Below are 16,198 nucleotides of genomic sequence, written 5' to 3' on the forward strand. Positions count from 1 at the left end.
GACAGATTAAAGTCTCTTAGTATGACAATGTTATCTTTGGAATGAACGGCTTTAAGCACAGAGGAAAGAAAAGCTTCAGAATAGCTGAGATAAGAACGAGGTGGTCTATAGAAACATGCAAAAAGATATTTTATGTTATGAAATGTAACTTCAACCCAAACAGCTTCACAGTCATTCATCAGGTCGGAGCGTAGGGTCGCATGCCATTTAGAGTTGACAGCGATTAAAACACCCCCTCCCCGGGATCCTGTTCTACGATCGGCTCTGAATAACGAAAACTCTTTTGAGAGTGGGATTTCAGAGTCTAACACAAAATCCGTCAACCAAGTTTCACTTAAGGCGATAACATCGAAAGCAGCTAATTCTTGAACATGAAGTTCACAGTCTGTAATCTTATTTTTTATGGACCTGATATTTTGACAGTACACGGAGAACTCATTATTCATTGTCGGCCCAGGATTAATTTGCACATCACCAGACAGTAGTAACAGTGTTAGTAAGAAACTTAACGGGGAACGGCGCGCATGACAGCGTAATTTCAACGAATCGTGGGTCGATGTTGGGACCTTAAGAAAACAAGACAGGTTAGCCGTCGGTAAGGAAGGAAAATAAAACTTACGATCCGAAGTTAACCAGACTCCTGCCTGTGAGAGGGCTAAGGAAGTTTCCACGCTCCATTGTGTACCTGCAGGCCCTGAAGGCGGATCACTCGCAGCAGTTGAGGACGCCGGCCCCGTAGTGTGCGTAAGCTTGTCACACCCCGACCACGTGGCGCACAAACACAATCTCATTGTTTTCACCATTATATCGTCACACATCGCACACTCACTACACTCCACATCATCACTAAATTCCTCGGAAGAAATTCCAACACAATTCGAGACAGCAAATCCTTGATTAACCACACACATTACTAAAGTAGCACAGAGGATACCCACACTGAGATATTCGCTCGCCGCCATCTTACCATACGGAAGAGGTGGCATTTCTTTGGATTCAGTTTCAGGTTTGCTCCCTGCAGTCGCTTAAAGACTTCCTCCAGGTTCGATAGGTGTTCATCAAAGTCTTACCTATTTTAGCGACGTAATCAAAGTAAACTGGGCAGGCTTCCTAGGACAGACCTCGGAGTACTGTTTCCATCAGTCTTTCAAACGTAGCTGATGCATTGCCTAGTCCAAATATCGTAACCTTGCAGTGCCAAAGTTCCGTACCAATTGAGAATGCTGTCTTCTATCTTCGGCCTTCATTTCTACTCGCCAATATCCACTATCCAAATCCAGTGTGAAGAACACTTGAGATCCAGACAGTGTTTCTAGAGTGTCATCTGTCCTAGATAAAGGAGTTCTTTCACTGCGTTGGTATTGAACTGTCGCCAGTCCACATAAAATTAGATCGACCCGTCCTTTTCCTTCGCTAAGATCACCGGTGACGTTCTGGGACTACTAAACGGTTCAGTAACACCCTGCTTATACATGTCACAAACAATTCTCTCAGCCTCCTCCCTTCTCGATAATGGCCAGCTTCGTGGATGCTCTCCAATCGTTTGTGTATTTCCGGGGTTATTTTATATTTCACGACACTCGTCCTGTCGTACGGACAGTCGTCGATTGCGAACACATCCTGATATTTCGGCTTTGGCCTTTTGATCCTGCGTCAGCTTAATATGTCCGATGTCTCGGTTAATTCTGAAAGGTAATGGACATCCTGGGTATCCTTCGTGGTCTCCCCTCGAACAATGGATCATACCGGATTACAACAGGCCACTTGAGTGCTTCTTTTCAATGATACTAGGAAACCATTTAGGTTCATCTTTCTGATTGGAGTAGGTCCCTTAGCATTTACATCTCTTCCCTCTAATTTTGTAGGGCAGACATTCTTTTCGGCAACGGGCTCGATAATTCCCGTCACTTATCGCTTTATGTTATGCATTTGACCCACATCACATTATCGCTTCTGGTATGAAGTACCTAGTCTCTACTTTAGACAATTTGAATGGTTGGACTGTTTCATCCGCGAAGAATGTATTCTTCTTTTGCGAATTTGAAACATCCTCGTTTCAGATCCAAAATGACCTCAGATGTAGTCATTAGATCCATGCCGATAATAACATCATCTGTGACATGAGCCACTATTACTCGATGTTCTATCAATTTGCTCATCTGGCCGATGTTGAATTATTTCTTGCCGTACGTGTTCACTGGGTCTTCGGTTGCGGTTTTCAATAAAAAATGTCACAGGTTCCAGGTCTCCTTTTGCGGTGTCCTTGACAACGTTGGTTTGGGCAGGATGTTCAGAAGCGAAGCACGAGCAAAACCATTCACTTATCTGTCGAAAATATTACTGTCTAACCGACGCACCAATGAAATGATATGTACCACCTTTCTCGTTGCAGGAGGGCTGACACGTTGTGCTTACCCGTTAGCACCGGCCCTTTTTAGTTTTCCGAAAATATTGAGTCTTTATGGCAGCGGCTACTGACATGTCCAAACTCACCACAACTCCAACAGCGATTCTCCCGCCTTCGAAGTTGTCCATCCTCATTGGACTTTGTTACCAAACAATCCCCTCTACCCTTCCGTCTAGAGGATCCCCTTCATCCAGCCGACGAAGCTGCTCTAGATTTGACGTCTATGTAGCAGCTACGAAGTAAAACGCACGAGCCAACGCATTTTTAACCTATTTGGGTGTGCCAGACGAAGAGCTCGTTCCTATTCTGGGTCGGATATATACATCAAAAGGGACTCTACACAATTTTAAGTTTTCTATGAAATCGTTTGTTGGTGCATTATAAGCCATAGAAGCAAGACGCGCGATGTCTGCATCCAAAAACTTGTAGTGTCTCGCCACGTTTGTGGCGTCTGCTAAGAAGTTGACTATGGTAAATTTTATTGAAGGTCTTTATCCCATCTCCAATCGGGCCACCAGAGAATTGAAATGACTTTACTCGCTGTCTGGAATCGTTCGGAGTACATCCAATGCATCATTTCGCAGCGCAATATCCGAGGCAGTGCCTTTTTCTTCTCTAGTCAACGCATTGGTGGCGGCTGCGGCTTAAAATTACCTTCGATAGGAATTTTGCAAACATAAGGTGCTGATTTCACACGCAACGTCCCGCAACATTCTCTGCTTTTGATCTGAATTCTGCGGTGTGCCCGTTCTTTCGTATAGACTTATTTTCTGATGATGCAAATCGGTCATCTATAGTCGTTGTTTTACGCTCTACATCAGTTTTTATTTCATTTAGTCCTTGACAAATTTCAACTATTTTACATGCTACCATTCTGTATTTCTGCTTGTTTCTGAGTTGTCTTTTTAGAACTATTTACATACTTCCAAATTTTGCGCAGATATGTAATCACCCGCTGTTTCAAAAATGTATTTGTCTGTATCCTTACCTTCTGCTTCTATTACTGCTTTAAGTCGTGACCGTAATAAGGCCTTCCTTTCGAAAATTTCCTCATCACGTTCTTCCAGCTCGCACTTCATTTCGGCAACTTTTAAGTCGTTCATACTCACTTTCATCAAAGTCATCACGAATTGTATCGTCTCCCATATACCATACTATCCTTAAACGGACACTAATTTCCAAGGACTGTCGCACTTGTGACGCCAGTTGTTACATTCTTGGGTTCCGGTAACGTACGTCAATTTCCTTTCCGTAGGAATCTCATTACAACTCTAACAAGAAAACTATACACCGGGCGAGTTCGAGAGAGGCGCACAGCTGTGAGCGTGCATTCGGGAGTTAGTGGTTTTGAGCCCCATGTAGACAGCCTTGAAGATAGTTTTCCGTTTTTTACCATGTTCACACAGGCTAATGCTTGGCCTCTGCGCAATTTAAGGCCACGGCCCATTATTTGTCACTCCCAGGCTTATCGTATCGCATCGTCGCCATATGACCTGTCTGTGTCGCTGTGATATAAAGAAAATTCTACGCACACATGCACGCTAATACTAATAATTTTATCAAAATAACATACAATTCCCAAATCTTCGTTCATTCACAAGTACATAAATTTCCTTTTCCGGCGTACAGCACGACATTTAAAACACACGACAAATGATTATTCTCATCTCCGTCGCATATTCTGTCTCTTCGTACTTAATGCTTTGTTACCGTCACTTATCTCCCGTTCGAGCTGAGAGTGTTATACTATGTTTATATCACAGTATTATACTATGTTTATATCACAGTATTTAATAGTTATAAACTACTTGCCATCGTTGAGCAGATCTTGCTGACTGTCGGCAAAGAATGTTCTCAACTTTATTAGAATACTGGGATTCCCTCAAACGACAAGGGCTTTTACAAAAATTAATTACGCACCTGCCACAAACCACAGTGTTGTTGTACATGATCAAAACTCCAAAGCATATGCCGTCCGTTCTACGGATTTCAGTACTTAAATGTTCTCCGGATGTAAGAGCTTTTCCTTTCGGGTAGACCATTCCTCCTCGTTCATTCTTTAAATGAGGTAGTCCATTAGCTCTTACATTAGTAAATTGTCAGAAGATTATTGTGCTTTATATATTGACGTTAGGCATTCGAGAGAAAAGGTGTAACACCTCCTCTTAACAGGTGACTGCTTTTTGAATTTGACGAATACTCTCTGAATTATCAGTGAAGATGATGTTAACCCTCGGGGATGTGATGGTCATTAGTAACGAGTTCTCTGCATGCGATATAACTGAGTGAAATGTTTAGTAGCCATTCCTCTGTGTAAGATTTGAACTGGGGTCGACTGTTAAACTATTGGTCACATAGTTTCTATTTGTCACTGTAGGTCGCGCCCACATGAGAGCTACGCAGATCATCCACCTCCGGATTCCGGGCGACATCTCAAGAGACACATAGAGAAGAGTCGCTTCATCTGCGATCACTGCAGAAAGGTGTTCAATAGCGAAAGCAGCCTGTCTGAGCACGTCATGATCCACATGGTCTTCTACGTGTGCGAAATTTGCCAGAAATACTTCACACGTAGGAGAAACCTGAGAGTTCACATGGGTTTGCACACCGATGTCAAGAGATTTCAGTGCTCATCATGCCAGAAAATGTTCAGGTTTTCGTCTCATTTAACGAAACACATGCAGACGCATGCAAGGGAGAAGCATTTAAAATGTAATATTTGTCAGAAGGTTTTTACCAAGAGAGCCACTCTGACGATACACATGCGTACCCATAAAGGTGAAAAACTCCTTTCTTGCAATTTGTGTGGGAAGGGCTTTAGCTCTAAAAGCGTTCTAACTACACATAGGCAGGCGCATGTAGGTTTAAAGCCATTCACCTGCAATTTCTGTGGCAAAGTTTTTGGTCGTAAAAGCGCAGTAACTAAACATTCGCGGACACATATAGATGAGAAGCTATGCTGTTGCAATGAATGTGGGAAGTGGTTCAGCAGTAAAGGTGAAATAACTAGACACTTGCTAGCGCATACAGGTCAGAAGCCAATTTCCTGCAATATTTGTGGCATGGCCTTTAGCCGGAAAGCGTATCTTACCATACACATGCGGACGCATACAGGAGAGAAGCCGTACATATGCAAATTGTGTGGGAAGGGCTTTAGCGTAAAATGCAATCTAAACACACACATGCGGACGCATACAGACTAGAGGCCATTTTGCAGCAATATGTGTTGGAAAGACTAGCCAGGCTACCGAACTAACGAGACAATCGCTGACGCATGCAGGTGAGGAGCCGTTTTAATGCAATATCGGTGGCAAGTGCTCTAGCCAGAAACCCAACTTCAGCAATCACATTTGGTTAAATACAAGTTAGCAGCCATACTGCGTTCGCCCAGAATATCACGCTGTTTATTACATTCGCAAGTATACGTTCTAGAAGGCTAAAAATGTTCTGAGAAGTATCCAGTTGTGTACCTTAAAAGTGCCCTTGAAGAATCACACTGGCGAGAAACTTCACCGCTTAACATCGAAGGTCATCGTCCCCTTGTATGTTTCGTGGCAAGCCATTCTATCGCAGCACCATACTGTCAATAATAATGCTATGGTAAAGAAATAATAGTCTTAACAAAATCCCTGGCTGCGGAATTGATCAAATAAAAAAACTGGCAGTTTGTAAGACTCAAACATTTGAAAAATCGCAAATAACAATATCCTTAAATATCCAACCTACACTCATAATGAATACTCCACTCACATACTCAGTAAGATAGAAAATAAAATTAATTAAAATAGTCATCATTTTAGGTTATACATTTTATGTTTTAAACAATTAAATATATTGTATTTTAAAATGTGTTTGTACTTATATTAAGTGGTTTTAGGTGAATATAATTTGCATTCCATTTTGTTTCACGTTACAGCAATAACATTTAAGACGTACCGAGTATAAATTTTCGCATGAGATATTTATTACAAGTTGTCCATTTCGTGACCGTATCGATGTTTAATCAAGAAGTAGGTATGAATAACCACCTAATCGATATTTTATTAACGCCTCAGGCAAAATTGAATAAAATTAAAACTTACAGGACATGTTTCGACCACTTAGTGGTCCTCTTCAGCTGTATAAATAAAGAACTGAAAAGAAAAACATTATGACAATAAGCACAAATAAAAGTTATTTGGAGACTCCTTTGATAAAAATGGAGGTCATCAGAATAGGTCATCTTGCCTCTTGTTCTTGTTTGGAAAAGATGTTTATTCTGCGCTGTCTACAGGGTCTGTCTTTGAGCGGGACCTGGTGAAGTAACGATGTGATACAGTTTGACAGTTCATGGAAAGCTGTGGAGACAATTGAAGTAGAGTTTTATCGTCATCTAAAATAACATGTGAGGGAGGAGGGAGATTGGGCTGTGCTTCTGCGGTCGTGTTTGATTATATCTCTTGTTCGTCTAGTCTGTTTCATGTCTACCCATTCTAAGTATTTGCTAATATTCTCATATAAGATGTTTTTATGCTCGTTCTTTTCGTTGAGATTCTCTTCACCGTTTTCCAATTTATCAAGAACGATGTGGATGTTTTCCAGGTTGTTCATAAGATTACCTTTATTAATCACACATATAATTTCAGCTGAAAGATACAAAAGATTCTCTGCCATGGGATCCCATATGAAAGAGTCGAAGCACAAATTCACCAATATAAAACAGGACCTTCAAATTATCTGTATGATTAATAAAAGTAATCTTATGAACAACCTGGAAAACATCCACATCGTTCTTGATAAATTGGAAAACGGTGAAGAGAATCTCAACGAAAAGAACGAGCATAAAAACATCTTATATGAGAATATTAGCAAATACTTAGAATGGGTAGACATGAAACAGACTAGACGAACAAGAGATATAATCAAACACGACATCGCAGAAGCACAGCCCAATCTCCCTCCTCCCTCACATGTTATTTTAGATGACAATAAAACTCTACTTCCCTTCTCTCCAGAGCTTTCCATGAACTGTCAAACTGTATCACATCGTTACTTCACCAGGTCGCGCTCAAAGACAGACCCTCTAGACAGCGCAGAATAATCATCTTTTCCAAACAAGAACGAGAGGCAAGATGACCTATTCTGATAACCTCCATTTTTATCAAAGGAGTCTCCAAAGAACTTTTATTTGTGCTTATTGTCATAATGTTTTTCTTTTCAGTTCTTTATTTATACAGCTGAAGAGGACCACTAAGTGGTCGAAACATGTCCTGTAAGTTTTAATTTTATTCAATTTTGCCTGAGGCATTAATAAAGTATCGATTAGGTGGTTATTTATACTTCCTTCTTGAGATATTTATTACGCCACAGTATGGACATCAGAGAAACAACTTGCTAAGAGGTAGCAATTTTACCTACAATGCCAATTTAACCCTTCGGAAGTCGATCTCATTTTTATGTGAAAAAAGGTCACATTTTCATCATCGGTGCACTTTTTAGGAATAAGGACGGTTTATGGATGTTGTACTTTCTTTATTTTGTGTTACAAGAATTAGATGCATGAGTATATCCACGTCCTCATTGTTTGCTTTGCTATGCAGCGCACTACAGCATTCTTTTGCATGTTTTCTGATTTCATTCTATGGCGTTTGTTAAAACTGGCTTCAGTCCCGAAAAAGAATACTCAACATCTACAGACGTGACAGGAGAGTACTTTATTTCGGGAGTGAGTGTATGTGTTAAATATTATTTTCTCAGGTCACGTCCCCAAAGACGCAATCAACGTGTTTCAAGCTTCACTGATCGTGATATGATTTCGAAATATGTCTTAATATATTCATGTTCCCTTTCAGCTGTTTCCCTGCCGAAAGAGTTCACGCATAAATTACTTAATCTTTTCTTAATATTGCTTGTAGAACAGGTTAAAATATCTAAAAGAAAAGGCGAAAACATGCACGACAAGTACGAGAATTGAAATGTATGCACTAATCAGATATATAGTGTGAGAGTATGCTTCTGTCTGAATGGATAAATATGGATTGATATGATGAATAACTTCTGGCCTCTCTTTGTCGGCATGGCGTGTGTCGTATTCGCTTAGCGCGGCGGCAAAATTATCTCAATCAAGTGGAGATGAGCTAGCTAGACAGAAAATGGAAGAGAAGTAATAAATGAATTATGCACCCTCACAGTTGTCTTTCATACGGAAGTAAATATCACTGAAAATTGTGAACAGTACGATCTACTATAATTACAAAATATGTTCAAACATTAAACTAGATCATACAGTGTTAAGGATGTTATATTTAAATTACAATATTAAGAATGTAATTTATTTTTAAATATTTAACTGTGTACGTGTGGTGTTAGTGGTAATTAATTTATGGAGTTTGCAAGAATTCAGTATTTGAACTGACTTGTACTTCTAGTGAGTAGTGGAGGAAAGTGGCCTACTTAAACAAGGCAATATGCATGCTCATTCTCATTCTGTTTTTCTCATCAAGAACGTCGCAGCATATTTTGGAACGTCAGTAAGAGACGTCGTGCTCCTTCTGACGGTTGCAAGGGACATTAAGATGTTTATTTAAGTGCCTGCCAGGAAAATTATGCCTGCTTCATCAACTAAATGGATGAGTTCGCAGTGTTCTCCCCAGAAATTTTTGTCAGCCGGATGGCAGGAATAAGTAGCCGGGTGGGGGAATACTACTTCAAATATGAGTGATAAAATTTCAATAAATGAATTGTTTATTCCTCTCTGGTTGATATAGGTGGGGCACATGCTTGGATTAACAATAATATCAGAGAGGTAAACATAAACTAAAAAATTGATTTCACTGTTATCACCAACAAGACAAAATAAGATATATCTTTTTCTACCATTAAAAAATTGAAATTTACTTTTAGCATGACATTTTATATGTTGATACTTCTTTTCTTCTTTGAGGCCGAGTTGTCTGCCGCTCTTATTTAACACGTTGAGTGCCAAGCGACCCCATATGGGTACGTGAGAGTAGTCAAGTTTTTGAACTTCACGTCCCCATATGGGGTCGTACGTTCGTTCTAAATCAAGAACTGTGCGAACCCATTTGGGTGCGCAGTAAGTATGTGATTCGAAGCTGTATAAGTTCTCTTCCTGCCATCTGCTGGTTGTCTATTTAAGTACGTACATAGTTCACCTTCCATTCTTCAATTCTTGTTTTGGCGCGACCCCATATGGGTACGTCAAGAGTGCTATATAGGGTGAAAAAGTCATTGTCTATCTCGCGCACGGATTGTTTATGTAATTGTGCAGTGCTGCGAATTTCCTTTTCTTTTTTAAGTCGTTACTAGTAAATCGAGCAGTAAAATACTTAGTGCAGATAGTCTGGACGATATATCGAACAAGTCAGACAATGTTGCAAACGTAGTATATAGTTACATTAATTTTGAACTCAGTACAGAACAAATAGCGATTTCGCATGTTCATCCATATTGAGAAATTACAGTCTTCAGCATACACATCGCCGCTGTATTCCGGGTTTCCAAGCCAGCTGTTGCAACAATTATGACCGTCTTCAACGATATAGTCACTGGTTTCCCATGTTGCACTATCATCGCTGCTGGGTTTCTCTCACTCAAATTAAATGTTATACAAATAAAATTACACACTTATTCAATATTCCGTAACTACTAATTATTCTTATAATAATATTCTGCTACATCCTAATTAACCAAATTTACATGATTTTCACAACTTTATATAACAACATTTTATACGAAAAGTTCCTAACCTAAAATCGGAAGATCGCCATTTACAAACATTTCCTGACCTAAAATCGGGGATCCTATTTTTTTACGGCCCCAGTATGAACAAGCTAACATATCTCTCATAGTTAACAGCGTGTAACGCGTCCCTGCAAAGGAAAAGGTAAGTATGATTGAGCGTCGGGACAGTAACTACTGTATAAGTACGACCCCATATGGGGGCGCGTGTTCGTGTACAATTCGTAATGACCAATGCGACCCCATATGGGGTCGCAATATTTTACCTAATATACATAATATGTTGACGTAATATATCATAAATACATCCTCATTTCAGCGATCATTTGCTTGGTTAAGCCTGTGAACGTTTTGGCAACAGGGAGTAACTCGATGTTATTAGCTCACGGCACTAGACGGCAGTCCTATGAAATTCGGTCTGGCACTCAACGTGTTAATTGAATTCTGTTGAATCTGGTCCCTCTAGTGAAATCGGCATCAAATTGTTGAGTGTGCTCTGCTTCATACGATTCCTCAAAGAGGTTTTAACTCTCTTCAAAGCCGAAATCCCCTTTCACATTCAGCTGTGCTCACAGGTATGGACAGCCCAATAGCAGCTAGTCTTGCTAAATTTGGAAAAGATTCCTTAAGCTCGCATGTTGTTGCAAAGTTCATCATTATTTGTTTAGGTCTTAATCCAATGTAGGACTCTCCTTGGAACATTTTTGATGCGACAGACCATCCCAGTTTAGTGCTATTGCAATTTATGACTGGATGGCTTCCCATTTTAGAGTAGAAGTCAAGAAGCAACTCAGAAGCTTCATTCTGATCTTGACTTTTTGCATTAAACACTCTTGAAAAGCAGGAAACGATGGGCATATCTGGAAATCTGTGTTCTAGATGTTGGATAACAGTATCTATGTACTTGTTATAAATTGTTGTCTTGAAGGTCACAACATTGACATCTGAATAAGTGATATGGAAGCCTGACCATTCACCAGCAAGATGGTGACAGACTATGAAAATGATTTCCTGGAGTCTCTTTCAATTTTAAGACGCTGAGTTTTGTGGCTTCTAAGATTGGTTCAATTTCTGTCAAGTCAATATCTTGCGTTTGCCAAGCTCTAGACAATGTGCACAGAAGAGGTAAGGTATCAGAAAGCATCATAATTGCAGCTAGGAAATTGTATGTTTTCATGTACTTGCTTAAGCCTTCAGCTGTAAAATCATTCCTTTCAGTGGCCTCTCTTTCAAGTGCAGCAACAACACTCACCATAGATCTTCTTAGAGACTGTACAGCAGAGTCATGAGACAACCATCTAGTATCACTGGCCAATTTTAGTTTAATTTGAGGGCTGTCGATGATATTCTGGATTTCAGTTAAACCAGCCATCCTGACTGAGGAATTTTGAAAAAAAGAAAAAGAGTTGTCTTAAAATGTCATTAAACTTCACTAAATAAGGCACTTCAGCTGCTGCCTGGGCACTAGCAAGTGCCAATCTGTGGTTAATGCAGTGACAGTTTACCATGAGTCCATTTCTTTTCTCTCTTAGCAGTGTTGCTACTCCCTTTTTCTTACCAATCATGACAGCTACCCCATCAGATCCTAGACCTACCAAATTACAAGTTTTTAACCCTAAATTTTCAAGGATTTCAGTTAGTTTATTTGTTATGGTCTCAGCTTTACCATCAATGATGTTGCAGGTTGACACAAAACTAACATTAACCTCTTTTTGAAGTTGGTTAACATATTTTATGTACACAATAAGTTGTTTCAGTACAGAAATATCTGTAGTTTCTTCAAACAGAACACTGAAATTATCTGCTGAATGTCTGTTCTTTAATATTTCACATCTAATTTCTGAAGCTATAACATCAGGTAACTGCTGCATTATTCTTTCTGAAGTATAATTAGCATTATCACCAATTTAAGATGCTTTAGACATGTACAACCTCACAGTGTTTGAGCAATTTTCCGTATAATGTAGTGTGTGGTAGCTCATTTTTTGCCAACCAATACATTGATCTTAGGGCTCCGAGAAAAGCATCTCTCTGTAAATTGTTTAAAATAGAAACTGATTTTTCTATTTGCCCAAATCCAGTTTCTTCGAATGCACGTCTTTCACTTAAGTTTGAACAAGAATTGGTATGCAGCTTGCTTTGTTCATGGTCAACTAAACTCTCCTTTCGAAGTCTTGCACACGGTATAGTCACCCAAGTCACTTCCTTCTTTGTCGGTTTCTTCAAAGAACATTTTATACATGTGGAACAAAACACCATTTTCTTTCACAACTAACCACGTAAATTGCTTAAACCAGTCATTACTGATGCCTGATAAGCGGTGTTTAGTAGAATGTTTCACTTGTGGTTTTTCATTTTGAATACTTTCCACTTCACCAGATGAGCCGGCCTCAGCAATGTCCTTTTCGGAAATCTCTCCTGGTGTTAAATTATTACTTTTACTAGGTTCTTCTTAAAGAAACTTAGAAGAGTAGATGTTTGACGAGATTTCCTACTCATTTTGAGAACACAGAATGTGGCGTCAAAAACACGAAGAAAGAAACGAGCAGTTCATTTAGGTAATTCCCGGCAAGGGATTGAAAATAATACCAATATTCGTGATGAATTAGAAAGTAAAGCACAAATGGAAAACAGTGACAACAATAGTTAAAATGTAATTAAATCGGAACTATAATTCAACTGAAGTCCATTGTTAGCAGTAGTAAATCTTAAAGAAACCAAAAGAACACCGAACAAACAGATCTGCTTCGAAAACAACTAAGTTGGTGACACTGAACACTAACACATACTCTATCGATTCGTATGTTTCATATTCGATTGTGTCGTCGCCATAAGACCTATCTGTGTCGGTGCGACGTAAAGCCCCTAGCAAAAAAAAAAAAAAAATATTCGATTGTAGATCGATATTTTCCGTCAAAATGGCTGCCATAGCTAATGCGCAATACCAAATATTGTATTGAAGTATTTGGTAAAATGTTGTGATAAGCTAGCGATGGAGTGGAGTCGAGAAAGTCTGTCTCGAGTTTAGTTCTATGCTTGGAAATGGACACTGCGCCGGAATCGAGTCCATGGGAATACGCATCGGTATCTCTGACCGTTCGTAAAATTACTTGTAACAACGAAACTAGCAGGAATGAAATCGTGATGTAACGAAGGAAGTGTGTTTAAAATAACACTTAATGACTCCAAGACAATGATATGGTTCAATATATGCGAAGTACATAATTTCAAATCAAGAATAAAATAATGAACAAAACCCCAAACTCGGTTAAATCTTAACTTAGGATAATCTCATTAAACATTAGTGTGGTATTCGCGTTACCACTTCATGAAATTAAGTATGGAAGGACTGAATGTCAGTAATTTCTGTGTAGCTGCTAGTGATATTGTTCCCGGCCGAGCGGCTCAGACTGTTGTGGAGCTGGCCTTCTGACCCCAACTTGGCAGGTTCGATCCTAGCTCAGTCCGGTAATACTTGAATGTGCTCAAATATATCAGCCTCGGTAGATTTACTGGCACAGAAAAGAACTCCAACGGGACACAATTCCGGCAACTAGGCGTCTCCGAAAACTGTCCAAAGTAGTTACTGGTACGTAACGACAACATTATTATTATCAGTATATCACTGTTAATGAATTCACCAAGGTGACTGGGAGGATGCTGGTACCAAGCATCACATTGGGATGCATGACTTGATTAATGCTGCTGCAACATAATCCTCTCCAATTGATTCGTAAATGTATTTCTATATTGAGAGAATGTAGTTAGAATTTTGTGTTTTAGAACGCTACTAATATATCACAATCACCATCTCGTTCTTATAATGGTCTCTAACGATCCTGGCCAATATTATACGGTGTATTTCTTCCATTTGTATTGCATGGAGTTTGTTCTAATCGTTATTACTTCAAGTATTGACAGAGAATTTTGAACTTATGGCGTTCTACCGCTCGTTCATAATCGTGTATCATCGTGCGCTTGCCACTCCTTTGCTGTGGAGTGCCGTGCGGGTTTGTGACGTCATACGGAATCGAGACAAGTGCTCGCAAGCGATTCTACATATTCTCTTTGATTCTACGCTGATCCCCCCGCTCACGCACAACGCTACGTTATAGCGAAGCAAAACACTTAAACTGCAATGTAATTATGCTGACAACAATGATTTTTTTTCATTTAAATAAACAGTTTCACAGTAGGCCTATTTATATTTTACCACGAACCTGCTACGCTGGCGTAGCAGGGGGAGAGGTGATACTCCCACGTGGCGCGTCCCAGGTGGCGGATAGGGGGGTCCAAACCGGCTTGCCGGCGGACTTGAGGGAAATAAAATACCTCTCGCGGACCAAACACACTACCCCCTGCGGGTGGGGGACGCACATGTAGAATACACCCGCGGTATCCCCTGCCTGTCGTAAGGGGCGACCAAGGGCTGACTGAATTAGAACCATGAAACTAATTTTGAATCGTACCATCACGCGGGGAACACCATAGGTTGCCTGTACTTGCGAGTAGTACCACTAAATTCGGTACGAAATAGGTTTGTGATTAGTAGCAGTTAAAGCCTGGCCTGGTGGATTCCAGTACCCGTGCGTCGTACCCATGTGAGCAACACCGCGGGTCTGGGCGTAGCCTGTGAGTTGTACCACTCTATGAGCAGCACCGTGGGTCTGCGTTGCCTGTGATTAGTACCCACTATGTGAGGAACACCACGGGAATACCGGCGCCCGTGTTTAGTACACCCAGGTGGGGAACCTTCTCGGTTTGCGTTGACTCTGAGTTGGGCCATTGTGTGAGACACACCATAGGTCTGCGTTGCTTGTACGTATTGCAATACTTGTGAGTAGTACCATCTTTTGTGGAACACCGTGAGTCTTCGCTACTTCTGATTAATACCCCAACATGACACATACCATGGTTCTATTTTACTCGCGACATGTACCATTCTGTGGAGCCTTAGACGTGGATTTTGCACCCCCTTTAGACACCAAGCATCATTGTGCTTTATAAGTGGTTCCTTGGTCGGTAATAATGTTATTTTCGATCTGTATTGTGTCGGATCCACTGGTTTTTGTTTGTTTGTTTTGTGTTTTGTTGAGTTCCTGTCCATCCATTCATTCTTCATGCCATATTTTATTTTTATTTTGGTCAGTGGATGCCTTTGTAATTTTTGTTCTTTCATTTCGTACCATTGACCGATGACCTTCGATGTTAGGCCCCTTAAACCAACAAGCATCATCATCATCATTTATATTTTAATTCGAAACAACCAATGACTCAACTATGTGTTCAAATAACGTAACTAGCACACATCTAGTGAACCCGAGTGACTTAGGCCCAAAGTCAATCATGATTTGATTGATAAAATAATATATGGTACATTTATTGAAATACAGAAGTGTAGTTGAAAATATTTCATCTGTGTAATGTCGAAATAGGAGCGAAGGAAGGACAACAGACTGGAGCCTGACGGATTAGCTCGACACAACAACATTTAGCTACTTCACAGCAGGGGATCTCATTAGTTGGCGAACAGGGAAATACAAGTCCACAAATAAGTCTTGGTCAGAAAGAGAAAGGGATAGGTGACATAAAGGAAGCTCGCAACATGAGTAATGCGCTGGGATATTTTTGGCAGGACGGAAATTCCGTGACGTCATGGAAAGCTACAGCGGTTGGGAGGACATTCGCTAGCCTAGGTTCGGGCAGGTGGAAATTTAAATCACGTGACCGCTTGCCGGCCAATCGCTAAAATTTGATGGAAGACTCAGGGATACCATCTTAAGGAATGTTGGATGAGATATTCTCGTAACTTCAAAAGTAATCAGTAATAAATTATTGTGAGTACACGGATCGATGTAATGAATTTATTAGATGTCACGCATGGAAAAATAATCAATAATTATTGGCAAATTAAATAAATTGAAGGCTGGATTTCTTGGAAACCAGACAGCTTGAATGTCATTGGCTGGACGAAGACCACGTTGTAAGGGACGCTTCCAAAGGCGCGAAATGTGAGGAGCTAAATCCATCCGTATCTCCTAAATCTGTGAT

General features: G+C 40.2%; 1 protein-coding gene across 5 annotated transcripts in view; it reads left to right on the plus strand.

The window, feature by feature from the left end:
- Nucleotides 1-6,258, plus strand: part of LOC136874982 (zinc finger protein OZF) — a 61,207-nt gene extending 54,949 nt beyond the window's left edge. For all 5 annotated transcript variants that reach the window (XM_067148693.2, XM_067148695.2, XM_067148694.2 and 2 more), the window contains one exon: nucleotides 4,785-6,258. In XM_067148693.2, coding sequence (XP_067004794.2) covers nucleotides 4,785-5,610 — 826 coding nt within the window. In that variant the 3' untranslated portion in view covers nucleotides 5,611-6,258. The remainder of the gene's footprint in view (nucleotides 1-4,784) is intronic.
- The last annotated feature ends 9,940 nt before the right edge of the window (nucleotides 6,259-16,198 follow it).

Source organism: Anabrus simplex, chromosome 5, assembly GCF_040414725.1.
Source record: "Anabrus simplex isolate iqAnaSimp1 chromosome 5, ASM4041472v1, whole genome shotgun sequence".
Classification (NCBI taxonomy): Eukaryota; Metazoa; Arthropoda; class Insecta; order Orthoptera; family Tettigoniidae; genus Anabrus; species Anabrus simplex.